Below are 27,386 nucleotides of genomic sequence, written 5' to 3'. Positions count from 1 at the left end.
CCTGTGTGCCCTTTTTTTGGGGGGTCCCCATGCTGCTGGTCCCCAGCTGCCTCGTCAGGTGAGCACCCGGGGACTAGGGGACTTGATTGCCGGTGCCCCCATGTCAGAAAACAGATAGATGTGAAAACACTAGGATTGCACTCAGCTCAGCATGATGGTCAGAAGGACGCCACGCAGAGGACAGCTGATTTGCGGCCTGTCTCAGCCCACCCAGAGTGCTTGCCCCAGGCTGACCGGCGCCTCGGGCAGACTCCCATTCATTCTCTCTCTGTCCATCTCTCTGTCCATCTGTCTCTCTTGCTGCTAGTACAGACAGTTTAAATTCCTAGAAGTTAAAAGGATATGGAATGGATCTGCACTGTTTTTTTCCCATCAACTATTTCCTGAGCCAAAAGCATAGCCCTGTCCCCTCTTTGATCTGTCCCAGACGCCAATCTCCTGGGAACCCCAAACTGGGGCTAACCGTCCTGACCCGAGTTCCAAGAGTTTCCCCCTAAATCACAAGTGGGATCAAAGTTTTCTCAGAACCGCCCATCGGAATCAGATCCTGTGTGGTACATTCTCTAAAAGCTGGGCACCCAGGTGTGAGCCTCAGACTGAATTTCCTCCTAGGAGCTATTAAAGTGGGTTTGATGTTTCTGGTGTCAGAAGGAAACTGGGGCAGCTTTTGCCTCCTTGGGGCCGGGTGGGATAGAGAGGCTGCTCGGCTGTTGCCCAGGGGCATGGGGGTCCCTTTCCATCCAGCCCGCTCAGCATCAGGTGTGTCCACAGTGGCCAGGATCGTGCAGCCTCGGTGGCCAGCCGGAACAGCGCCATCATCAACGACCGGCTGCAGGAGCTGGTGAAGCTTTTCAAGGAGCGGACAGAGAAGGTGAAGGAGAAGCTCATCGACCCTGACGTCACCTCCGATGAGGAGAGCCCGAAGCCCTGTAAGCCCAGAGCTGGGATGGTTCAACCTGCCAGAAATGGGTCCCCTAGAGCCCCTTGTAAGCTCATGGTGAGGGTACCCCCAAGGAAATGGTCAGGGTGCTCCCCACTGTCTGGATTTTTGGGTCCTGTATGTACAGCTTTAGCTATGGAACCAGGGGAGGGAATAAGGTCAAAGTTGTGACTGATGATCCAATTGGGTTTGGCTCCCCCACCCCCGCACAGGGCAAGTACTTCCTCCTCCACCCTTCTGGCCCTTTCCCACTGGCAGGCAGGTGGTCCAGCCTGGGTGGGATCTCATGGCCTTATACACAGATGGTGTCACCCCCCACTTTTCTTTTCAGTCTTATTTTTTGGAGGCCTCATTTGCAATAGTCTCATGGAGCTTCCTCAAAGTTTTGTGCTTTCCAGGTTCCAGGAGGAAATGAGAGAAATGCTCTCTTGTCAGGGAGGTTTTCCAGGTCTTTCCAAAGGAGGACTGTACCTTCGAGCTCAGGGCGCTAACAACAGACCTAGCAGGGCTTGGATCCACAGTCCTAAAGCTAGAAACACAGTCATACTGAACCTACAGAAGTCAATGCCTAGGTCACCAACGCCATCACCTTCAATGCACAGGGAGGCTTGGTCTCCTTCAGTGTCTCATTTCAGAGATGAAGGAGTTCAGTTTTCTGCTCTGAAAAACCCAGAGCAAGGTTTCCCTGGTTTCTGGCTCTTGGGGGTGGGGTTCTGGGGTACGAAACGCCCCTAGCCCTCCAAAGAGAACCAAGGGGGTCCAAACACAGATGCACAAACAGACTTCTGAAAACGCCTAACTTGCCCAGAAACACTTCATTCTGGGCCATCCCTGAGAAGCAGCTTCAGCCTGGCAGCTGGTAAGATTATCCGGCCGGGTGCTGTGGGCTTTGCCGTGGACAGCACCCGGGCTTCCGCACGCAGAGCTGACAGCAGGGGATGGGGGGGCCGCCAGGATCCCTGCGGCTCCAGGTCCAGAGTCTGTGGTTGGTTGCCCTCTTTCTGGAGCCTCTCAGATGGTCCCCCATGTCCTCCTGCAGCCCCAGCCAAGAAAGCCCCGGAACCGGCCCCGGAAGAGAATGCGGCTGAGGCCGGGCAGAGCGAGGAGGAGCACTATTGCGACATGCTCTGCTGCAAGTTCAAGCGCCGCCCCTGGAAGTCCTACCGGTTTCCGCAGAGCATCGACCCTCTGACCAGTGAGTCCTGGGTGGGACCGGGCCAGCCACTGCTGCCACCGTGTGCTGTGTGAGGGCAGAGGGCCCAGTGAGAGGAGCCAGGGGTGGGTGGGCGGGGGAGAGCGAGCGAGCTCCAGAAGCAAACAAGCAAAGCCCCTGAATAGGAACCTACCATCACCCTCACCTGACAGAGAGGGAAACCGAGGCACGACTAGTTGGTGGCAGACTAGGAGCCCTACCCTGACTCTTGCCCTAGTCTGCCTTCTACTCTGCTCTCGAGGGCCCCTTCCTGGAGCTGCTGCTCTGAGCAGAGAAGGGCAGAGATTCTTCTGACATCTAAAGTGAATTCCTCTCACTTTGCTTTTATTTAGCCCATGTTCTCATCCTTGGCAATGACAACCCTTTCTATGGGCACAGCACTTTACAGTTTATGAAGCTCCCAGCCTTTCTTAGCTGACCTCGCCTTGTGCCTTCCCTGGGGAGCAGGGTAGGTGCCAGAGAGAGACGTTCCTGTGGTCACACAAGAAGTCGTGGGGGAACAGGATGCCAATCCTGGTGTCCACTGGGTCTCTAAAATGACCACGTGACCCACGACTTCCATCCATGCACCCACCCACCTGTCTGTACCCATCTTCCAGGCATTATTTACTGTTGTGTATTTACTAAAGCAGGAAATACATTTTTGGAAATATTTCAATGAGAATGAGAGCGAATGTGTTTTCTAGTTAGCTGCCTATTATCTAATACACCCCCATCCCCCCGCTGAGTATTCTGGTTTATTAGGGCCTGACAGTGATTTATTTTTAAATCAGAGATAGTTTTACACACACACACAGGCACACGCACACACGCAGGCACACAGGCAGACTCACACACACGCAGGCACACAGGCTCACGCACACACGTGCCTACCCCACTTACAGAAGTGCCACATCTAGGAATAGACTCGTGGAAAGAAGGACGCCCTCCCCTGATGCTCCTGCGAGGAGCCCTCCTCCGACCGACGTTCTAGAACAGTCCCGCCCCCTGGCTCCCCCACAGACCTGATGTACATCCTGTGGCTGTTCTTCGTGGTGCTGGCCTGGAACTGGAACTGCTGGCTGATTCCCGTGCGCTGGGCCTTCCCCTACCAGACGCCGGACAACGTCCACCTGTGGTTGCTGATGGACTATGTGTGCGACCTCGTCTACCTCCTGGACATCATTGTGTTCCAGATGCGCCTGCAGTTTGTCAGAGGGGGAGACATCATTGTGAGGCCCGGGCAGGGGGAGGGGGACCTGTGGCCGGGGGGGGGGGGGGGGTGGGGTGGCGCAGCAGGACCTTCGGGAGCCCGACCTGGGCTGCTGCTGTGATAGACGAGACGATTGAACAAGGTCTCGGGGACGTGCACCCATGATTGTTCAAATTACACACACCAAACCCTGATCATGGGTGAAGGAGTTCCTGGACCACCAAGTGGACCTAAAGAGGGAAAGTGGGCCAGGGAACGACCGTCAGACCGACCTGGTTCAAATCCCAGCTCTACCACTGATAGCTCTGCAGGCCCCCTCTGAGCCTCTGTTTTGTCATCCTAAAATGGGGGAACTCATTGTTCCCACCTCATAGCATTGCAGGGAGGGGGGATTGAGATGATGTCCGCAGAGCCCTTCCGCATGGTGAGCAACATTTCCTGGGGGTCCTGCAAAGAACACACTGCCTGGACCAGTGTGAGACCCTGTGCCCTGGTCAGGCCCCACTCCCCGGGGAGGAAACTGAATCCTTATTTTGACTTGGCGAAGGCAGAGGGCCCAGTCCTTGTATCTCTGTGCAGGTCACTTTCCCAAATGTCACCCTGGCGGGGGGCTGCTCCTCTGTGTGCAGGCGGGCACTTGTTGTGTCTCTAGAACAATTTAGAGGAAACAGAATTCCCTGGGCAGCCTCTTTACCCAGCCTGATGAGAGCAGCAGCCGTTTCCTCGGAAAACCAGGTTACAAAGGGTCCGGTTAAGACCCATGTGCTAGGAGAACGACCCTAATATTGACTCCCCAGCCAGGAAGTCGGAATCTAGCTGGGTGACCTTGGACCACTTCCCACTCTCCGGGAGGTCTACCCTCCCCTCTTGCAGACCTGTGGACCCTAAGGCTTTCTCTCCCCAAAGCTCAGCTGCCCCCCTGAGGCTGTTCCTCTGATAAGAAGGTGGAAACTCTGCAGGGCTGTCCAGGCGGCTCCCCTGGGGTCAGGAATGAAGCTCGCGGGCCATCTCACAGTCAGCATTCCATTTCTTTCAGACCGACAAGAAGGAGATGCGCAATAACTACCTGAAATCTCGCCGCTTTAAGGTGTGTACCAAGGTTACAAGCTTCCGCCGCGCCTTGAAGGGAGGTGTGGCTGGGGACTCTGGGTGATTCGGGGCCAATGTGATGTGAATCCCACCAGAATCCCACTGCTAGGCACGGGGAGGTTTGTGGGTACAAGGCTCTCTGCCCCTCTGGGTGCATTCTGACCTCACCCCTCCGCCCAAGGTAGAGACCCTATCATTCCCCCAGCCCCCAACCCCCTGGGGCTGCCTGTTTTATACACTGCGGTGTCCCACGGGGATTTCAGATGGACATGCTCTGCCTCCTGCCCTTGGACTTGCTCTACCTGAAGTTTGGTGTGAATCCCCTCCTGCGCTTGCCCCGCTGTTTGAAGGTAGGCTTCCCGTCCAGGGCCTTCAGCTCTCCTGTGCTCTGCACTAGCATCATGATGTCCCCCCTGAGCAGCACTGGGGAGCGGGGCCGGGCGGGGCGTCAGGGTGGCCCCAGAGGGGATGGGAAATTCCCTGAAAGTGTTAGAGCTTCTTTACTGTGCTGTGTGTTAGGGATTTGTTCCAGAAGCTTAATAAGTACATAGTCTTCAACCCTACAAGTGTTGGTAGTACCAGCATTTTACCAGAGAGGTTAAGTAACTTGCCCTAGGTCACACAGGTCAGAAGGAATAGAGTCGGATTTGAACCTAGGCAGTATGCCTCCACTGTCTGTGCCTTCAGTCATTACAGAAACACAAGAGAGGGACTTCTGCTTTATGATTGTCTGCATCTCAAAGATGGGGACACCGAGGCTTGAAAACCTTGGGTGACTTGCTCAAGGTCACAGGAGCCGGGAAGTACCCAGAATAGATTTGGACGTGCAGCCTAATACCTGTCTCATTGTTCATCGCTACTTGGTGTCATGACAGTCGTCCCTCCTGCCACTGGGGCAGAGCCAGTGTCCCAGTGAAGGTGACACAGTGTAAAGGAGAGACCAGGCAGTGGTCCGTTTAGTGTGACCAGGGTTGACAGCCAGTTGGAGCTCTTGGAATCCCCCAAGTGGGATTTCCTGGCAGACCAACTGTGGATCCACAAGCCGAGTTTTACACCCCCCGCCCCGCCCATAGTGATGGGATTCATACCTGGTGTTTAGCATGACTCAGGACAAAACTTGGAGCCCTGCATCCCATGTAAACTCTGGAGGGATTTCAGGAGGACCCCTTGGAGGATGACCAGCTCATGGCTCGGGGAATTTCCCCCACGGTCATTCTCCAATGTTCACAACACGTGTGCCGTGTGGCCACTTTGAGTATGCTCTGGGATCGAATCCTGCCTCTGCCACTTAGCAGCTGTGTGCTTTGGGCAGCTGCCTCAATGTCACGAAGTGCCCGTGTCCTCTCTGTAAAGGGAGAATGGTACCACGTACCTCACGTGTAAATTAGCAAGAAAGTCATGAATAGAAAGCGCGGCCGTCAAAGGTGCTCAGTAAAGAAGAGAAGCTACTATCACGCTTTTATTATAAAAACAAGCCTTTGGGATCTAAGTAAGGGGCGGTAGGGGTGCTGTTTCTATATCAGATGGTTTCCGTCATAAGCAAATGTTGCAAACAGGGTTCTTAACCTGAGAAGTGTCACCCCTGAAAATGTCATGATAGGCTTTGGGAGGTTTCTGGGAGCCCCCCACACATATGCAAACTGTGAGAAGAGGACTAGGCGTAGTTTCTAGGGGAAGACAGGTCACGGTTTCCCATGGATTGATAAAGGGAGTTTCTGGCCCCCACCCCTCAGAGGGCTCCAGACCTCTGATGTTGGACACTCACTGTCCAGCCTCCTCTGGGGGGCGTTGCAGAAGGAGCCGTCCGGGCTGGGGCCCAGGGGAGGCTAACACCACACGCCACGGGTGGTGGGCCGTTCTGATGCTTTGCTCTTCCTCCCAGTACATGGCCTTCTTCGAGTTTAACAGCCGCCTGGAAGCCATCCTCAGCAAAGCCTATGTTTACAGGTGAGACACGCATGCACACAAACGCGCACGTGAGCGCACACACAACACAGGCTGTTTGCGGCAACAACAGCACTAGGCATTCTCTACTCATATTTCTTCCCCTTTTAAGCTCCTCTGGCCCCATGGGCCCCAGTGCTACCGGAAGCCAGGCCTCTTCCTGGCCCTTCTCTGAAGGGATGTTTGTTTTTCTAGAGAGCCAGGAATGTCCCATTTCCCCCAATTGTGAGGAGGGCACACAGAAGTTCGTGTGCACGGCTCACCGCTATTTCCACGGAGCCGGGCATCATTTTTATCTCAGCTCAGGGAACTGGGCCCCTCAATCCTGCTCGATCACAGTGGGCATGATTGGAAGGACAGTGGGCCCTCTCTCAATGCTGGAGAGTGGGGCACAAGCCCAGCTGGGCCACGGGCAGGGGCAGAGCTTCTCCACGTCTCTCATGACGTGGTCCTTCTCTGCACATGTCTGTCCCTTCCCGCCCCCTCCAAGGCTACAGCTCCTGCTGTCCTTTGCTGTCCTTCACACCCCCAGAACTATCGGCACATGGGGCTCAGGGCCATCCCAGGCCCTGGCCTTGACAACTTGCCATTCACACGCCACCATCCCTAGCTGGCAAAGTCTCCAGCAAGCATGTGGTTGGCGCAGTCCCTCCAGCCGGATGTCCATCCTGCCAGGTGTCTGCCACGTGTCCATCCTGCCAGGCAGTGGGGCCGGACCGTGACATTCCAACAGAGGCATGACCTAGGCACGTGTCACGGGTGGGTAAAGGTGGGTTTGTTCCCTGCAGTCCCTACCCTTGGGGCGAGAGATCATGGCCACCTGCTCCGCCACTGTGTTCATGCGTGTCCTTCCACTGCAGGGTGATCAGGACCACGGCTTACCTGCTCTATAGCCTGCACGTGAACTCTTGTCTGTACTACTGGGCATCAGCCTATCAGGGCATTGGCTCCACTCACTGGGTTTACGACGGCGTGGGAAACGGGTGAGCCACAGTCTTCTTCCTGGGGCTGTAATTCACTGAGAGTCCCGGAAAGAGGTCCCATTGCTGCCCTGTTGCTGAGGCTGTCGTAGTCCCAAGGAGCCACTGACATGAGGAAGTTGGAGGACCACATCTCTGTGTCCTCACTGAGCTAACATTCCTGAGCACCAGGCATGTGCCAGGCAGAGGGGGGCACAAACAGGAACAAGACTTGCTAGAAAGGTCCTTTCAGCCTCCTAGAGCCTAGGAGAGTTGGCAAATTCACCTCCCATGTGCATCTACTCCTTTATCCCATGGACAAGGCCAGGTGGGAAGGAGGCCAGAGCACACCTCTCAACATAGCTCCCCAGGCATCGCTAGCCACGCGGGAGCTGGCAAACAAGGTGAACCCTACTTGCCAGTCCAGAGAGCTGCCGCACGTGTGGGACATGCTCAAGTAGTGGCGATGACGGTGGTACTACTATAATCATAGCAGCGAGTACTTAGAGCAGAGAACGCTGATTCTGCTCCAGCCCTGCTCTAAGTACTGCACACAGTAACTCACTTAGTCCTTCTAGTCATCACTCGAGATGGGCACTGTCATCATTCCCATCTTACAGAGGGGGTAGCAGATGGGAAGTCACTTTCCAAGGTCACATAGTTAGCTCATAATTTCCAGAGCTGGGATTTGAACCTGGGGAAGCATGGTTGCGTTCTCAGCCTGGTGCTGGAGAGGCATGGGCATGGGACCATCAATTCCAAAAAGTCATGTTTGATTTTGGCCTTGGTAGGTAGAAAGAAGGGGACAGAGAAGCTCTGGGGAAGGGAGCAGCTGGAAGAGAGGTGCAGAGTTGCAAAATGGCGTCACTGTCAAGGCTCTGGGAGCTATCTTGTGTGGTGGCGGGGACTAACCAATCCGGTGGCCGCTGGCCACAGGGTGCCACCAAGTCCTCAAAAGTCACCATGACTGAGATGGGAAATACACACAGGTTCAGAAGACATGAAGAAACATGTCAAATGCCTTGTTGCTCACGCCTAAAATATTGGTTACATGTTGAAATGATATTAACGGTGATATTTTGGGTCGCTAAAAAACATTATCGAAATTAATTTCACCTGTTTCCTTTGCTTTTGCAAAAATGTGACAACTGGAAGATTTTAAGTTACATAGGTGGGTCACATCATATTTTTTTAAAAAGATTTTGTTTATTTATTTGTCAGAGAGAGAGAGAAAGAGAGCGAGCACAGGCGGACAGAGTGGCAGGCAGAGGCAGAGGGAGAAGCAGGTTCCCTGCCGAGCAAGGAGCCTGATGCGGGACTCGATCCCAGGACTCTGGGATCATGACCTGAGCCAAAGGCAGCTGCTTAACCAACTGAGCCACCCAGGCATCCTGGTCACATTGTATTTTTACAGGATAGCATGGTTCTAGGTGATGGGGTGCCAGTGTGGGGTTTTTTTATTTTGCTGTTCTTTGTTTCATATCTGGTTCTAGGTGATGGGGAGCCAGTGTGGGGTTCTTTTGTGCGGTTCTTTGTTTCATATCTATTTATCCTGATTATTGAAGAAGGATCAGGAACATTCCTCACTATATTTCTTTCTTCTAAGATGCAGTTTCTTCTATGACACATTATTGGGTCAATGTAGCTTTTTGGAAAAAAAGAGAAATATTACAGTAAATGGACATGTAGTTTGTAAGATCCATCCCAACTTTAGAAATGTGAAAATGTGGAAAAATATGTCACCCACAGAGATATAGAATAACAGAATATTGTGCATATTTGCCCATCATTAATTTTTTTAAAACCACAATACTGATATCCTCCCCATGGAGAGAGGCCAGTGTTTATTTAATCATGCCCTCATCCCTGGGCACTGGAGGGTCTCTAGTTCCTTAGTCTGACACGTGATGCTGCAGTGAACATCTTTCTATCTGAATCTTTGTCCTCTGGCCTGATTGTTTCCTCAGGATAAATTCCCAAAGGGGGATTGCTGGGCCAAGAATAAGAACATTTTTAAGATTAAAAAAAAATTATTATTCTTATAATTAATACACTATTTTTTTAGAGCAGTTCCAGATTTCCAGAAGAGTTGGTAGGAAAGTACAGGGAGTTCCCGCAGGCTGCCATATTTTTCAATGTCAGATGGATATGGAACGATAGCCCGGCTCCCCTCACCTCTTGCCTCTATACCTTGGAAGCAGGAAGATGACAGGACCCAGGGGGATCTCAGAAAGGTGACTCTGCTGGTGATGGTTGAGGAGAGATGGACTCGAGGGACAGGGGTGAAGGCGATGAACCAGTTAGAGACAAAGGTTTTGTGTGGTCTGGGGGAGGGAGGACAGTGCGGGAAGGGAGGCCTAAGTACCTGGGTCCAGGTCAGGGGTGTGAGCCTGGAGAGGCAGGGCACAGGCTTAAGGGACAGGAGTCCAGGGAAGAACAGAAGATGTTCATTAAAACTCGCTCTGTGACCTTGGCTGAGGCTCTTCCCCTTTCTGGGACTCAATTTCCCTTCTCCAGCCTGAGCATAGTAGTACATTCAGATTTCTTGTGAGGAATGATAAACTCATGTGTGTAACGTGTCCGGGTCATGCCTGGACAAGAGTTAGTGATGAGCTATGATCATTCTTTAACCCATTTTTTTTTAAGATTTTATTTATTTATTTGACAGACAGACATCATAAGTAGGCAGAGAGGCAGGCAGAGGGACGGGGGGGAGGGGGGAAGCAGGCTCCCCGCTGAGCAGGACCCTGGGATCATGACCCGAGCCGAAGGTAGAGGCTTTAACCCACTGAGCCACCCAGGCGCCCCAGCTATGATCATTCTTATGGGGAAACCAGCATACCAGGAAAGGGGCTGCTAAGCCAGGATCCAGAGTTGTACGGGGGTCCCACCACCACCCACCACCAAAATTGGAGCTAAATTTTGAGGACATGCTGGCTTCCCTAAGGAAAAGGTGGCTAGCTTTCCTTAGATTCTCAAAGGGGTTTGTGCCCCAGGAGGCTGAGAACCCAAGTCCGAGGACTGGGCCTGGCACCCCCATCACGGGCAGGCCTGGGGTGGAAGGGGAAGCAGGGAAGGGAGGACAGGGGAGAGCTGTCAGGGACTTCCTTCTGCCAACCTTGGAAGGGGCATGCTGTCTTGGGCAGTCCTACTCTTCTCCAGATGAAATCCTACAGGGAAGCCCTAGTATCTGCAAAAAAGCACAAAGAGTGAAGGATCTCTCCTGAAGTCCAATATCAAGGGTAATAATCATTTTCAAAATAGTGACCATTTGTTGAGAGTCCGCTCTGGCCCAGGGGCTTGAGGACCCAAGTTCTTAACATATCTGGGTCCTGTTCTGCTTCTGCCTGGATTGGAGCAGGCAGGGGTCCCCACAGACCCAGTAGCATTGAAGACAAGAAGACTTCAGGGAGGCCCCTAAGACCTGCCATGCCAACAGAAGATTCCTTAATCAGAAAGCGTTTGGGGGGTGGTCCAGGAGCACCCGCTAAGCTCAGTCCCTGCTTACGGCTGCTTTGCACGCCCTCTGGTGGCCAGGGGACAGTATGACGGGGGCTTCATGGGGGAGCCGCGTGTTGTTCAGAAATTTCTATGCACCAGGTGGTGAATGAGGTGCAGGGTGGCGCAGCGCCCAGCCCAGGCCTCCCAGCTAGTGGTCAGAGACAGAGACCCCCTCCAACATAACTCACCAACAAGCTCTGGGCTTCCCCCTCCCAGTATTCTTTGCACGATTTCTTGCCTGTCTGCACTAGATGGTAAGCTTCTTGAGGACACTGGTGAGTCTGTTGTTCCCTAACCGCAGGCATGTGGCAGGTACCAGTGACAGAGAAGGCTGAGAGGCCGTCATGTCCCAGGCATCTTTTGCTACCTCATTTTGTCCTCACGATCACTCTGTGGTGCCATGTCCACCGTAGGAGAAAGAAGTCGAAGCTTGCTGAGATTAGTAATTTGTCCTCATTAGGCGGCTAGGAAGTGACAGAGCTGGGTTTGAGCCCAGGCAGTCCCGTCCAGAGCCCATGTTCTAACTATGACTCTGCAGAACTAGCTGGTGAACGGAGTCCAGGGGAGGACCCGCTTGGGGTCATCCCCAGACTGGGTGATTTGCCAGTGGATGATGGTCTTGATTTTGGAGCTGAGCAGGGACCTCAAAAATGTGGGTATATCAGGACATTGGGGTCAGGGCAGGCTCCGGACACCACCTGTGTGCCCAGGTAGGAAGATAGGAAGGCACAGGAAAGCCAGCTGGGATTGTCTTGTCCTTGAGCCCTGCTGACCTCACCCACTGCTGACACCCCTGGGATGGCCAAGCCTGAAGGTGTGAACAGATGTATGAGGGACTCTTACTCCTCTGTGATAATGAGATAAGCTTAGGGCATCTCCCACGCCCATACCTCCCTTCCCTGGTTCGTGCACCCAAGGAGAAGCGTTACCAACTGTGAATGACGGCTCAGAGAGGCAGATGACAGCCTGAATTCTAATCCCAGCTCTGGACCTGGCCCACTGGTGACCATGAGTGTTTCCTTTGCCTTCTGGGGCCTCAGTTTCCCCATCTGGAAAAGAGATGGGCAGGGGAGAGGGTCAGAAAACGTGGTCCTTGAGATATCTTCCAAGTTAGACATGGCTTTCGGTTTTTGGGAACCAACATGCCAGGATGGCAAAGGGAAGGTAGTGGAAATTGAAATAATATCAAGGAGTCCAGGCATCAGAAGTCAGAAGACCCTGGTCTACCCTCCTGCCAAGTCTTTCTAGCAGTCTCCTGGAGCCTCAGTTTCCCCATATGTAAACAGAGGAGACAACATGCCTCTGTATCTGTGCACGTGCTCTGCACACCGTGTGCCCTGTGGCTGTTAGGCTCCTTTCCCTGCACGTAGAAATAAAGGGTTTTCTTTTCTGTGTACTGCACATCCATCAGAGCCAAGCCCCCCAGACTCAGCAAAAGGGGGCCTTTGCTGACCGAGGTCCCCTTCCTCTTCTCTCTCTAGTTACATTCGCTGTTACTACTGGGCTGTGAAGACGCTCATCACCATTGGTGGGCTGCCTGACCCCAGAACGCTCTTTGAAATCGTCTTCCAGGGCCTGAACTACTTCACGGGTGTCTTCGCTTTCTCTGTGATGATCGGACAGGTAGCTATAGCTTGCCACCCGCCTGCCCGCAGGGCCCCTCTCCCTCCCACTGCTGTCAGAAATGTCACCAGCTGTGGTCATTTCTTTCGGACTAAGTCCAGGAGAGACCGCAGGACTGGACTCAGGAGCCTAGAGCTCTGGGACCTGCTGGGTGAAGGGGACGGGGTAGAGGTCTAGGTCCCATTCTTCTCTACGCTGGCTTCCACTGGAAAGGTCGGTCCCTTTGGGATATCTTTGGAGAGCTAGGCTGAAAGGCTTTCTGCAAAGGCTGGGGATTTGGGTTGCTCCCCTGGAGAGAAACCCCTGGGTGTGTCTAATGTGCAGGGGTGCATCTCTTATTCTAATCATTGCCTGAAGCCACAGTCCCATGGCCTCAGAATCCAGTCCTGTCACAAGGAGTAGTACACCAGGTTCACATTTCCTCCAGTGAGGTCGAAGTGGCCTCTGGCACCGAGGGGGCCAGGTCAGACCACAATTAGCCCGGCCCAGCGAGGCATTTCCTCATAGCAGGTGCTGTTCTCCACAGCCTCACCCCGCCCTTCCCATGTCCACACTGGAAGCAGAACTTCTCCTGTCCGTAGCCTCCTCTGTGTGCGGACATGGGTCCCCTCTCTCCTGGGCCCCTTCCTCATGCACCCCCAGTCCGAGTAGATACACATGCTCACAACGCATGGGCCCAAAGCCCCACTCTGCCCCTTGACGCTTCCTCCTTGCGCCTAGATGAGAGACGTGGTGGGGGCCGCCACCGCCGGGCAGACCTACTACCGCAGCTGCATGGACAGCACTGTGAAGTACATGAACTTCTACAAGATCCCCAGGTCCGTGCAGAACCGGGTCAAGACCTGGTACGAGTACACCTGGCAGTCCCAAGGCATGCTGGGTAAGACAGGTGCCCCAGCTACCACCAGCTATCCCCTGCCCCCTCCTCTCTGACACCCCTCCCTCCTCCTACCAGCTATCCCCCGGTCCTGTGTCCCTCTAACACGTGTCCCTGAGGTCCTGAGCACTGGTGCCTCTTGGCTGTGGCCCCAACATATTCAAGTGAGGGGGGCCCAGGGAAGCCCATGAGGTGCCCCAAGCTGGGCCATCAGGAGACCCCTGAAGACTTGAGGGCCTTGTCTTTTGGATGTCCTGCCTGCCCTCCCTTCTCTTCCCCTGCCTTGAAATGCATCCCTCTCAGAGATGGAAGTACAGCTGAAATCAGGACAGAAGGAAGATCCCCTCTCTTCTCTTTCCATAGACATACATACACACACATATATATTTAAAGATTTTATTTACTTATTTGAGAGTGAGAGAGAGATCGAACACGAGCAGGGAGGAAGGGTAGAATAGAAGCAGACACCCCACTGAGCAGGGAGCCCAATGTGGGACTCGACCCCAGCAACCTGGGATCATGATCTGAGCTGAAGACAGACACTTAACCGACTGAGCCACCCATGTGCCCCTACACATACACTTTTTGTAAACTTGATGTTATGCTTTGCTTCTGAAATTCTTCGGCTGCAACAATGCATATAACTCCCCACTGTTTCTCCTTTTTTGGCAATGATGGGGTGTACTCAGTAATTCCTGGGAAGTGGGAGAATCTGACCTGTGCACTGTTTTCAGGTGTAGTACCGTTTTCCTGAATTGGAAATGGAATGCTTAATGAAATGTGAATATGCTACTTCTGTGTTAATTAAGTCACAATTTCCCCCCACCCCGGTCTCTCTCTCTCTCTCTTTTTATCTTTGGGAGCTAGTAATTTTGTTTTCAGAGCTTAGACATCATTCTGGAGGCTACTGATGAGCTGGTGGGCCACTGGCACTGTGTCTTAGGGTCCCTCAACACACTCAGCTTATTCAAGGGCCCCCTGCTTCCACGGGCTTCCCTCTGGCCTCAAAGAAGCCACACTTGAGCTCCAAGGTCTCCCGAGCCAAGGGTGGACAGCGAGCAGTCGAGGCAGCGTTAGTGTCCCTGGCTGGTGCGCTCACTCTGTACAAGGCATGGTTCCCTCCGTCGCGTCATTCCATTCCAGGGACAGCCCTGTGACATCTAAATCATTGCCCCCTTCTCCAGGGGCACATATGAAGGACCAGAGCGGGTTTCCAGCTGCCCAGGTCATGCAGATCCGCACCTGAACCCATGAATGATTGTGGTACAGTGGGAGGGGCATCAAGATTAGGTCAAGTTAGTTCATTTCCCATCCCTAGTACAGGCATTCATTCCATGCCAGGCTCTCTGCTGGGCACTCAGCCCTCATCATGGGCAAAGCAGACTGGGACAGGCCCTGGAGCACCACGGACCCAGGTGGGATACGGACTCCATTCTCCACCCCCCCGCCCCTGCCTGGCAGTTTCTGTTATAGTTTCTGTAAACTGGGCATGGTGGTAGTGGGCACCTGTTGGGTTGTTGGGAGGATTTAATACAACCATCTTTGTAAAACACTCTGTAAAAAGAGTGTTCGATGTACTCTAGCTCTTGCTAACGTCCTCAGAGCGTGAGAAGCACAGACTAGCAGGAGCAAACCGTTGCAATAAGGGGTGTGGTCAGCGCGCCCACACAGAGACTGCTGAACCTAATAGTCGGTGTGGGGATCTTGAGGGAAGGCTTCCTGGAGGAGGTGACATTTAGTAAGGGGTTCTAAAGAAGCAGTAGAAGTTAACTAAGGAAGTACATGGTGGTGTTCCCCACAGAGGGAAAAAAGCCCAGAGAGGAACTCTTCCAATACAGTGTGGCTCTGGGTGGCAGAGGAATGGTGTGGCCCTGTGTGTGCATGTGTGGGGGCAGGGGGGTGGCGGGATGTGCCTCTGATTGTTGCCAGTGTCTCCTTTGCAGACGAGTCAGAACTGATGGTGCAGCTTCCAGACAAGATGCGTTTGGACCTTGCCATCGACGTGAACTATAACATCGTCAGCAAAGTGGCTCTCTTCCAGGTAGTGCCCACCCAGCACCCCTGTCCCCGGGGTTCTGGGGAGCCCCAAGACCCCACCCTCCTCTAAATGGGCATTCTTTCCCCCTCCTCTTGGGGACAGGGCTGTGACCGACAGCTGATCTTTGACATGCTGAAGAGGCTCCGTTCTGTCGTCTACCTGCCCAACGACTACGTGTGCAAGAAGGTGGGTGGCCCCAGACAGCTGCAAGGCCAGCTGAGGTTCCCAGCACGCCCGCCGGCCTTGAGCTGGGCAGAAGGGGGTGCCTCTGAAGGCCAGGAGGGTCGGCAAGCCCAGGGAGAGCTGCGCCCAGGCCTCCCGTCTTGTTTGGCCCGAGGAGCCTTTGTCTGGCCCCAGGCGGGCACTGAGCTCCAGTGCGCCTCAGACCTTGTTCCCTTGACACAGGACCAGGGGAGCCAGGGCGAGGAACCCCACTTTCCAGAAAAGGAAAGTGAGGAGCCTCACGAGAGGTAGGGCCCTGACTCTGCCGATGGAACAGCTTCCAGGGTCTTGGTCTTCCTATCAGGAAAACGGAGTGGGGGGGGGTGCCTGGGATAGGTCACAGGCTGCAAACGAGGGCCTTCTCATAGGAGCAGCCCATACAGTGTTTTGTGGTTTTTTAGGGGTTCTTTTTTTTCCTAATCTTAAAAAAAAAATGTTGACTTTGTCCCCAACCTTTACAAATATGAAGGTTTCACATAAAAATCCAGATTTCTAGCTAAAAACAGAGCCCCATTTTCCCAAATAGCAAGAGTCAACTGGGTGGAGAAGGGGTTGCCCCCAAAGAGGATGGCACCCTCCCTCCCAATGCCACAGGCCCCACCTTTCCCCGCTGTCCCATACCAGGCTCTCTTCACTCCTTCAACCACCCATCCGATCCTGGAAAATACTTGCACTTGAACCTAGGGATACCCAGTGTCAAGGCCGTTTCTGCTCCCATTCCCCATTCAAGGTGAGACCAGTGCCCTCTGGGGAGTGAGTGGTTAGGGCGGAAGGTCGCGAACTTGGAATTCAGTCCCCTTGTTACAGGGCTGTAAAGTCTGGGTGTGTGTACAGAGGTGAAAATAATGCCCACGCAACCCCTGTGCGACTCAGAAAACTTCAGCCCAAGAAGGCCCCCATCTCCAAGTTGTATGCCGTATAGCAGTGAAGTTTCTGGAAGCGGAGAGCCTGGAGAAATGGGGAAACAGTGCTACAGGTGGTTGAAAACTTAAAGCTGCAGCCCTAGAGGCCAAGAGGGGATTGAGAGCAATAGAGTGATTTGTCTGACACAGGCTCCTTCCTAGCTGTGCCGCCTTGGGGCAGTGGCTTACCCTCTCTGAGTCTCTTCTCGTGGGTGAAGTAGGGATGTTGCCGGTATTCCCTCCCAGGGTTGGGGGCGGGGGGGTTGTGAAGGTTGAATCAGCTGTACCTACAGAGCTAGGTGCCATTGCTGCTATAGCTATCTTTGGGGGTAATGTAGAACTTGCTGGCAAATGAGGAAGGCTGAACGAGGTGGAGGGGGTTGGCAGAGGGACCTTGAAGTGAACACTTGATAAGCAAGTGTGAATGGTGCCCCCTGCTGTCCAGTTTTGCTATGTGATGATCTCGCTGAGTCACCCCTGGGACACCAGGCACCCCACCCCCACCCCCGCCGCCCATCCCAGGGCTGAGGGGGAGCTCTGTAGACCCTTCAGCCCCGTGTCAAATTGGACACAGAAACAGGGACACGAAGCTTTCTTCCTGTTAAGGCTCCCATGCCTGTGTGAGAAGCCCAGGAAACGTTTGTTGAATGAATCCAAGGTGTCATCAATGACCTATCCTTGCTGTCTCTCCTCTTAAACATGTCAGGTGTGATGGACAGGGAGAGAGGCGTTGTGAGGGCATGAGGATTAGAAGGTGCATGGCAGACTGGGTATTTCTTTTCTTTTTTTAATTTTAAGAGATTTTATTTGAGATAGAGCAAGAGAGCATGAGCAGGGGGCAGAGGGAAAGGGAGAAGCACACTCCCTGCTGAGCGGGGAGTGCGATGTGTAGCCCCATCCCAGGACCCTGGGATCGAGACCTGACCTGAAGGCAGACGCTTAACCGACTGAGCCACCCAGGCGCCCAGCCTGCGTATTTCTGATTGCAGTCCAAAGCAAGCCATTCAAGCAGGCATGCGTCCATTCATTTGCTCTAACTTGGGATTAAGACCATTGCCTTAGTCTGCTACAGCTGCTCTGACGAAGGACCAGAGACTGGGCAGCTTAAGCAACAGAAATGCATTGTGTCTCAGTTCTGGAGGCTGGGAGTCCAATACCAAGGTGTCAGTGGGATTGGCTCCTTCTTGGGGCTGTGAGGGAGGGATCTGTTCCTCTCTCCTTGGCATATAGATGGCTGTCCTCTCCCTGTGTAACTTTACATCGTCATCTCGGTATGCCTGTCTTTGTGTCCAAATATCCCCTTAAGAGGGACACCAGTCACACTGGATTAGGGGCCCACTCACCTCCAGAATGACCTCATCTCAACTTAACGAATGAAATCTGCAATGACCCTATCTCCAAAGGTCACATTCTGAGCATCTGGGGGTGAGGACTTCAACATATGGATTTGGGAGGGACACCATTCAACCCACAGCACCCATGAGGTCTGAAACCAGACTGGGCCCCGATCCCCACTTTCCCAGGCCCTAGCTTTGCAACGTTGGGCAAAGGATTCCTACCCCAGAGCTGTGGAGGGACTAAGCAGACCCAGCACTTAGAGCAATGCCTCGCTCAGAAAAATGTCGCACGAGAGCTGGACTTCGTGACCGATATCGTTATCACTGCTGTTTCTCCTAGCAAATGCTTACCGAGCTCCTAAGGTGACACGTCCTAGGCACAGGTATCAACATACTGTATGAACCACTGCTAATTTTTTCCATATCTCTGGCCCTCCATTGGCGTGTATAATTGGGAATTTGTAGAATACCATTACACTTGCACCTTCTCGCTAACCTAGCACTTTCCTCTCCATCACACCACTAACTCCCCCACAGAATCTCATCAGGCAGGCCAGAGGTGGTCACTCTTCCCAATCCACAGACGGGGAGACTGAGGCCCCAGAGAGGAAGCGAGTGGCCTTGCTCCACACACCATGTCAGTAGTGGGCTGGACGCCACCCCAGGTTCCTCTGCTCTGTGCCAGCGGCCTCCGGGCACAGCCCTGCCAGTCTTCTGGTCACTTCTGATGATGGCAGAGGGGCTCAGCACTTCTCTGTTTCAGGGGGAGATTGGTCGAGAGATGTACATCATCCAGGCGGGACAGGTGCAGGTCCTGGGTGGCCCCGATGGGAAGGCCGTGCTGGTGACACTGAAGGCTGGATCCGTGTTTGGAGAAATAAGGTCAGGGGGGAGCTGGGATAAGATGGGCAGACCTGGGCAAGCTGTGGTGGTGGTAGCCAAGGGGGGGACCTCATCCTCAGGGGACCCTTTGGCGGGTCTGAGGAAGCCATGCGTGGATGCTGATATGGGGGTGGGACCCAGCTCTTGGGTGTGTGGGGCCGCCCTCTGCTCTGGGCAACGGGAGGAAAGGGACATTTTAGCGGGATCCCAACCCCAGCCTGCCAGGTCTCACCTCCCCCCTTCTCTGCCCCAGCTTGCTGGCTGTTGGGGGCGGGAATCGGCGCACGGCCAATGTGGTCGCCCACGGGTTTACCAACCTCTTCATTCTGGACAAGAAGGACCTGAATGAAATTTTGGTGCATTATCCTGAGTCTCAGAAGTTACTCCGGAAGAAAGCCAGGTACATTTTTTTATTTAAAAGAAAAAATCCACATATCTGTCAGTGCATATTTCTTGAGGACTAAACCTTTATCTTACCTACCATAGTACCTTATCCCAATCAGGAAATTCAGAATTGAAATGATGCTACTACCTCATCCCCAATCCATCTTCAGATTTGGCCAATTGTCCCAATCATGTCTTTTGTGGCCTTTTCTGTCTTCTTTTCTGTTCCTGGATCCAGTGTGGGTTTCCCCAGTTTCATCACATAGGCTCGTATCTTCAGTCTCCTTGGATCTGGGATGGCCCCTCAGCCTTTTTCCGTCTTTGGTGACTTGGACTTCTTTGAAGAGGACAGGCCTATTATTTTGCAGGATGTCCCTTCACCTAGGGTTAGCTGATGTTCTGATGTTTTCTCATGATTATCTTCAGGTTCTGCATGGGGGAAGGAATGTCTGAGAAGTGATGTTGTGGGGCACCTGGCTGGCTCCCTTGGTAGTGTGTGCAACTCTTGATCTCAAGGTTGTGATTTCAAGCCCCACGTTGGGCATGGAGCCTACTTAAAAAAAAAAAAAAAAAGTGATGTTGCATTCTTCTTAGTGCAGCATATCAAGAGGCACCAGCTGCTGGTTTCTCCCAGTATTGATGATTTTCCCTTTGATCACTTGGTAAGGTTTCTGCACTCTAGAGTTAACATTTTTCTCTTTGTAATTAATAAGTATTTAGTGGGGAGTCAGTCTGAAGCTATCTAGACCTCCTGTTTCCCATCAAGTAAGCCTTCATTTGATACATTCAGCATCCACTGAGAGCTCCTTGCTAAATCAGCGATTGCCATCATGGTTGCAGAATGGTGATTTTTCTGATTCTGTCATGCCTTCCACATTTATTAGGAGCCTTCTACTGTGAGGAAGAGCTTCCTCTTCTTTCCCATTTCTTCGCTTATTCATTTATCTATATCAATGTGGATTTGTTTTGTTCTGTAAATATCCTGTTACAATCACCCTTTAGTGCTCAGATTGTTCCTGATTTGGCCAGGAGGCCCCTCTTCAGCCTGGCCCTTGTGACTCCTTGTTATGTCTCCGAAATATTTCAGCTCTTCCTTGCTTACAAGCACAGTGAGATGCTCCAGGCTCATCTTGTGACTTTCTCTGCCACATGCCTGGAAATGGCCATTTCTCCAAGGAACCTTGATTCCTTGCACGTGGGAATGGTTTTTAGAAACCACCATCTGTGCACTGTGTGTGCTCATGGCTTCTAGGCTCCCAAGTGGACAGAGCTGGGAAACACGCCCACATGCCCACCAGTATATATACAATTGCAAATCTACATATACACACGCATCTAAGTCTGTGTATATATCAACTTGCATTTGTCCATCTGTATCTCTATCTGTATCCATCTAACAATTTCGGTCCAACACCACAGAGTCTTTCTAATCTTCTCCTTTTCCATATTTTGTAAATTCCTTCCCTATCACTGAGAAATTTGACTCTCTTTACCCTCATCACGTTCACTCATTTATTCAGTCCTATAATACAGACAAAGAAATTTCAGAATTGCTATCCCAAAGCCCTGGGGTGGTGGGGAAGCCTTCCCAGCAGAATTTAATATTTGGTGCTGTTCTTCTTGTCATTAGCCTAAGTACCTATGAGGTAAGTGTTATGTTCAGAGTTATTTGGATTCATTTTCTTTTGCCTCCCTTAAGGACGGTCGTTCATTTGAAATCTGCCCAGCCTCATGTTTCAGTTTGCGCTCTCTTCTTTTATGATTCCTCCTGCCCTGATCCTTGTTGATTTATTGTTGTTTTGAATATGTCAAGCATTAGCAGGGTACTGCAAGTCACAATGCAACAAAATGGTGTGCCTGGAGAAGTCCCAGCTCCCCTGACTTGTTGTGCCCAGCCCTACAGGAGCCCAGTCTCATTAGTTTCTGCTGCTTCCTTAGAGTTGTTTCCTTTTGCAAAAATAGGCAGATGGGTGAATATTTTATTTTCCCCTTCTTACTCAAAACGTAGCATACTATAGATTTTCTTTTAAACTTTGCTTTTTTTTCACACCAACCGATCCTGGAAAACGTTCTCTCTCAGTCCATAGACCCATCAGTTTCCTCATTCCTCTGACAGTTGCAGAGCATTCCTATGAATGGGGAGTTAGAGTTCCAATATTTTGCAATTATAAACAGCATCACAGTGAATAATGTTGTGCCTCTGTATTTTGTACTGTTGAGGAGTGGGTAACCTTTTATTTTTTATTTATTTTTAAAAAATATTTTTTAAATTTATTTGACAGATCACAAGTAGGCGTAGAGGCAGGCAGAGAGAGAGAGGAGGAAGCAGGCTCCCCGTGGAGCAGAGAGCCTGATGTGGGGCTTGATCCCAGGACCCTGAGATCATGACCTGAGCCAAAGTCAGAGGCTTAACCCACTGAGCCACCCAGGTGCCCCTAGAGTGGGTAACTTTTTAGAGAAGCAGGTTTTTGCTTTCAGATCCTTAAGATCAGGTTTTAAGCTGAGTGACAGAGGCAGCATGGGTGTGCTAGAAAAATCTACAACAGGCTTGGGAAGGTGATGGGGCTCATGTCCTATCCATTTAAGGTATTGGCTGTGTGGCCTTGAAAAAGTTGCTTAACTTCTCTGGTCTCAGTTTTCTGCAATTCTGTAAAATAAGAGTATGTTAACCCCTTACTTTGTTTTTGGGAAAATTAAATAAAATAGCGTGTGTGCGAATGTCTCCAGCAGGATACCTGACATGTGGGAGAGCTCAGTGAATGTTCATAATAATAATTGTTCCTCTTTATCCATTAAATTATCTCTGTAATTTTCCCATTGGATGAAGCCTTTTATTTATTTTTTTAAATTATTATTATTTTTTTAATTTTTTAAATTTTTTTTTAAAATTTATTATTATTTTTTTAAAATTATTTTTATTTATTTATTTGACAGACAGAGATCACAAGTAGGTAGAGAGAGAGAGGGAGGAGGAAGCAGCCTCCCTGCCGAGCAGAGAGCCCAACTCGGGGCCGGATCCCAGGACCCTGGGATCATGACCTGAGCCGAAGGCAGAGGCTTTAACCCACTGAGCCACCCAGGCACCCCTAGATGAAGCCTTTTAAATCTACATATCTAGTTTTTCCTCCATTGCCTTTTACCCATATTCCTATTTTCTATCTCATTCTATGAAATGACACAAAAAATAAACTACACAGAGGGAGGTCATGATAAAGGGCACAAACTTACCAACATCCACTCATAGCTCATAATCATTTACTGAGCACATAGTTCTGGGCCCCGGGGACACAGCAGGGACCAAATAAAGTTGCCTTTCTACTAGGGGAGGCCGACCATAGTGAAATGAATGATTCTGTGATGTGTCAGCTATGAGGAAACAGAAAGCCACACGGAGGAGACATAGGTGAGGAAGGGAGTTCCTTGAGATAGGTTGCTCAGGAAAAGCCATTCTGAGGAAGTGGAATTTCAGGGGAGACCTGCACAGAATGAAAGAGTGAGCGGGACTGCTTGCAGGGAAGAGCATTCCAGCCAGAGGGAACAGCAGCTGGAAAGGCCCTGCGGAGGAGCAGCCTCAGTGTGTGTGGGCAGACCAGCCAGAAAATAAGCATAGCTTGACGCGGGATGGGAGCAGTCAAGGGGATGAGAGTGGGTAGGTCTTGGAGGTGAAGCCCTGCAGTGGCTTTGGGTCTTGGTCTGAGGGAGATGGCAGCTTTGTATGGTTTTACACAGACTGGTGACTTGATGTGACTTAGGTTTTCACAGGACCCCTTTGGCAAGCCCAGGTGAGAGGATGCCATGTCGAGGTTAGAGCATAATACACACAGGATGCTGGGGGGTCCCCTGAGTAAGGAAGCTGCCCCGTAACTCAACTTACCAGTTCGCTCTTAAGGAAGCTATGGGGTCCTTCCGAAGGCTGGTCTGTCCGACCTTCTCCCACCAAATCTGCCCACTTCCCCTGACTCTCCCGAGGAGCAGGGAAGCACAGTCAGTCCTCATTACTCATGTATTTGCGATTCTGTATCTGCAATTCACCTACTCACTGAAATGTGTTCAGAACCCCCAAATCAGCACTCATGGGCAGCCCCAGTCATTTGCGGATATGCGTAGAGAGAGCAGTGAGAGATTTGAGTTGTCCTAAGTGCACGTTCCCAGCAGAAGCTGACCAAGGGGACGCTCTGCTTTATTGTTTCAACCCAGAAGCGTCTGAACACTGGTCAACAAGAGTCTTTCCGTGGGCTGTACAGCGCCGCAGTGTCCATAGTTCTGTGATTGTCGTTGGTGATGTCGCCCCAAAGTGTGGTGCTGAGGTGCGTTCCCCAGGGCAGGGAGGCTGGGATGTCCCGGACGGAGAAGGCACGCGGGTTGGATAAACTCTGCTCAGGCATGGCTCACAGAGCTGTGGGGGATGAGTTCAATGTTAATGAAACTGCAGGTTCGATCAGATGTCGTTAAACAGGAACACAAACAAGTATTGATCAGTTGCTAAAGTGTTGTCATGAGAGGCTCACCAGAAACCTAACCCTGTAATTCCACTGGAAGCGATGGTTTTGGTGTTCAGTAATGCAGCATTTGTAGGGTCTCCACCGAATGACCTCGAATACTGAGAATTCTACCATTTCTGTCTGAGAGCGCGCACTGTCCCCACGGCCCCCGCCCGCCCTTCCTCCCCCACGCAAGAGGAGCGAGGCCATGAAAGCCAGGTTTGTAGCTGCCACCCACTCCTTTGGCTAGGGTAGGTGAGGGCTCGGCCAGTCAGCTAGGATCCTGCAGAGGCTGCTGACCCGTGTGCGGAGAGCATGCCGCCCCGCGCTGGAGAAGGTGCGGAGAGAGGAGGAGCCATCCGGTCCTGCCACACAGAGGTCCTGGGACCAGCCCTGTGGCCTGATTCATCAGAGAGCCGGGCTCCCTGGACAGGCAGGCTTCAGGACAGAGGCAAGGGGTGGTGAGGAAGCTCTGCCCATCAAAGGAAAAACACGGTCTGAGAACCCCAGGGCCTGGGACGTCTGAGCTGATGAGAGCCATGTGTGGGATTCTGTCTCAGCTCCCTGCTCTACAGATGGGGGACCTGGGGCCCCAGAGACAGGGAGGGCTCAGCTCTCTGGCTTGGCTGCTCCAAGAGATGGGGCAAAAAGCTTTCATGCATGCCACTTTCTCCAGGGGTGAATGTGCGATCCTGCTTATAGGAAAACACGTCATCTGAAAGTGAGGAGAAATTTTCCTGACTCTGGAGACGTCCCAGAAGCCAGCGCAATGTTTCAAAAGAGAGACGGCCATTAGCCCTCAGAAAAGGTCCCACAGAGAGTTCTTTTATGTCATCTCTGAACCACACTGAGCCTTCCCACAGACTGTCGTGCTGTGAATTATGGACTGAATAACATAGGTGACGGTGCCAGGCATGAAGAGGCCTCGGATGAATTCTCTGAATTCTCGTGTTTGTGTTCTCCTGGGGGAGCCCCAGCCAGAAAACGCCAGTCTTGGCCAATTAATATCAATATGCACAATTTAAATCCATTGCCTCTGATTAGATAAGCAGCCAGCAACGGCCTCATTTTTAAACAAACAAGTTTGCTGGAGCCCTGATGAATGAATTTGCCAATTAGGAGTCTAGGCCTGCTAGATTGCAGATGAAATCCATTTGTTCTTGAGCCAAATCATGCATCACGTATCTATAACGTGAACAATTCCTATCAAAGGCTGGGGCTCTCTGTTCCATGGAAGAGTCTATCCTTATTTACAGAGCAGGGTGGCATACTGCCTTTAGATCTGAGGTTGTTTTTTGTTTTTTTAAGATTTTATTCATTTATGTGACAGAGGGAGAGATCACGAGTAGGCAGAGAGGCAGGCAGAGAGAGGGGGGGAAAGCAGGCTCCCTGCTGAGTAGATGTCCTCATGCGGGGCTCGATCCCAGGACTCCCCGAGATCATGACCTAAGCTGAAGGCAGAGGGTTAACCCACTGAGCCACCCAGGTGCCCCTAGATCTGAGTTTAATTCTGCCCCTGCCACTTCCTAGCTGTGTAACCTTGGGAAAATTTCTTACCCCTTCTGGTCTTCCATATCTATTTGAAATGAGGGAGAAAAATAGGGGCCTTCCTAAGAGGATTTTGTGGGATTTAAATGACAAAGTATGTATTGATTATCCGTATCACACGTTCAGTAGCTTAAAAGCATATATACGTATTACCGCAGAGTTTCTGTGAGTCACAAGTCTGGGACAGCTTTGGTGGGTCTGTTCCAAGGCCATCATCAAGGTGCTGGCCAGAGCTGAGTCTCATCTCAAGTCTCCCGTGGGGAAGGACCTGCTTCCAAGGTCACCTGAATTCTGTTCCCTGTGGTTGTAGCACTGGAGGCCTCTGTTCCCAGCTAATTGTTGGCTGGTGGCTGTCCTTGGTTCTTGCCACGTGGGCCTCCCCCAGGCATGGCCCCTGGCTGCAGCAAAGTCGGGAAGGGAGAGTGTCCTTGCAAGACAGTGATCGCCTTCCTCTGTGACATGTTCACAAAGGGGATGTCTCATCATCATCACTGTATTCTACTGGTCAAAAGCAAATCACCCATTCCCCTCGCCCTCGATGGGAGGGGATCACACAGAGACACAGACACCAGGACGGGGCACCCCCAGGGGCCACCAGAACACCTATAAAGGACCAAGCCCAGGGCCTGACACGTATAGTTACTCATTAAGTGTTAACAGAGGTGACAGCAAGGATGGTGACATGACAAAAAAGCCAAAGGAAGAGAAGAAAAGCTTTGGTCTTTTTTCATCTGGGTACCCTGTTTCTGAGTCCATCTATTATAACATCATTCAGTATTTCCTGTGTGACCTCACAAAAGTGACTCAGCCCCTCTGAGCCTCCGATCCCTCCTCTAGAACGTCCAGACCGTAAGACCCATGTCATTCCAGTCGTTCCAATCATTCACTGATACGTGCATCAAGCAGTTAGCTCTGGGCTTGCTCACAGACTCAGCGACGACGACCCACCCCTCCCCCGCCCCCCAGGGCTCCACCAGACAGCCTTCCACAGACATACCTTTCTCCTCTCCGGGGGCAAGCTTATGACCCGGCCGGCACGTCTCTCTTTCAGGCGCATGCTGAGAAACAACAACAAGCCCAAGGAGCCCAAGAGCGTGCTCATCCTGCCACCCCGGGCAGGCACCCCCAAGCTCTTCAACACCGCCCTCGCCGTAGCGGGAAAGATGGGCGGCAAGGGGGCCAAAGGCGGCAAGCTTGCCCACCTGAGGGCCCGGCTCAAAGAGCTGGCTGCGTTGGAGGCCGCGGCGAGGCAGCAACAGCTGCTGGAACAGGTAACGTGGTGGGGAACCAGCCACCATCCCAACTTGGTGCCAGAGCATGGACCATACCTTTCATTGTGGGGAATGTCCGTCCCTCCCGCCCCCGCCACCCCCCGCCCCCACCGGCTTCCTGTCGGTAGAGATGCCTTAGGAGGCAAGTGACAGAAATGCAGGTCACTGTGCCAGCTCACGTTAGCTTAAGGGAACAGGGAATTGATTGGGTCAAGTAGCGGAAAAGTTCAGGCAAGGGTGGATCCCAAAATCTCTGACATTGCCAGTGGGACTCGCTTTGCCATCCCGTCACTGCTGCTTCCCTCAGGATGGCTGCAGATCGCAAGAGCGCTACGGTGGCTGGCGTCCTGGTTTAGCAGCTCCCACGGAAAGCCCCTCTTGCCCCGTGACTCCAGCGAAACTCCCAGGGCTCACTGTCATTGGACGGAATCGGGTCACGTGTCAATTCCTGAGCCACTCGCTGTGGTGCCCTGGGGGAGTCCAGGCTCCTGTGCCCACCCCTGGGTTGAGGGGGGCCATCCCCCCAAGGGGAGTCCTGGTGCTGTTGCAGAGGTGGGAGCAGTGGGTGTGGGCAGGGAATGTCTCTCCCCAGATGGCAGTGATGTTCTCATATTTAATATTTGTGTCGGTGACAATTTAAGAGGTTTGAAGAGAAAAAACCCTGCCGACAGGCACAATGCTGACTTGTCCCCACCCTCGGAAATCTGAAGGGAATTTTAAAATTAGTTCTGGGACTCTTTTCTGTGACTAATGCCAAAAATGCCAATTAGAATGATTGCACTAATTATGACTATTCACGACTGTCCTTTAGGGAGGCTGCTGGGAAGGGGGGCGGTGGGTGGGCAGGAGCTCAGTGGCAGGGAGGGTGCGGCAGTCTACACGACAGAATTCAAAGGTGCCCGGGGACTCAGTCTCAATTGAGGCTCCGGTCAGCGTCCAGGGGACCCATCTGGAGACCATTTGACATCTAGAGTCTGGGAGGT

General features: G+C 52.2%; 1 protein-coding gene across 1 annotated transcript in view; it reads left to right on the top strand.

Annotated features, from left to right (window-relative positions):
• LOC111157412 (cyclic nucleotide gated channel beta 1) overlaps positions 1-27,386 on the top strand; it is a 61,118-nt gene that overhangs the window by 31,835 nt on the left and 1,897 nt on the right. The window contains exons 18-31 of the mRNA XM_022518793.1: positions 772-929; positions 1,980-2,135; positions 3,156-3,364; positions 4,382-4,432; positions 4,698-4,784; positions 6,317-6,381; positions 7,239-7,361; positions 12,320-12,461; positions 13,182-13,341; positions 15,282-15,379; positions 15,479-15,562; positions 18,601-18,719; positions 18,973-19,119; positions 26,184-26,403. Of these exons, the coding sequence (XP_022374501.1) occupies positions 772-929; positions 1,980-2,135; positions 3,156-3,364; positions 4,382-4,432; positions 4,698-4,784; positions 6,317-6,381; positions 7,239-7,361; positions 12,320-12,461; positions 13,182-13,341; positions 15,282-15,379; positions 15,479-15,562; positions 18,601-18,719; positions 18,973-19,119; positions 26,184-26,403 (1,819 nt within the window). The remainder of the gene's footprint in view (positions 1-771; positions 930-1,979; positions 2,136-3,155; positions 3,365-4,381; positions 4,433-4,697; positions 4,785-6,316; positions 6,382-7,238; positions 7,362-12,319; positions 12,462-13,181; positions 13,342-15,281; positions 15,380-15,478; positions 15,563-18,600; positions 18,720-18,972; positions 19,120-26,183; positions 26,404-27,386) is intronic.

Source organism: Enhydra lutris, unplaced genomic scaffold (genome assembly GCF_002288905.1).
Source record: "Enhydra lutris kenyoni isolate GAN:26980312 unplaced genomic scaffold, ASM228890v2 scaffoldscaffold54, whole genome shotgun sequence".
Lineage (NCBI taxonomy): Eukaryota > Metazoa > Chordata > Mammalia > Carnivora > Mustelidae > Enhydra > Enhydra lutris.
The sequence above is the reverse complement of the archived record's forward strand: the minus strand, read 5'-3'. Positions and strand labels throughout refer to the sequence as shown.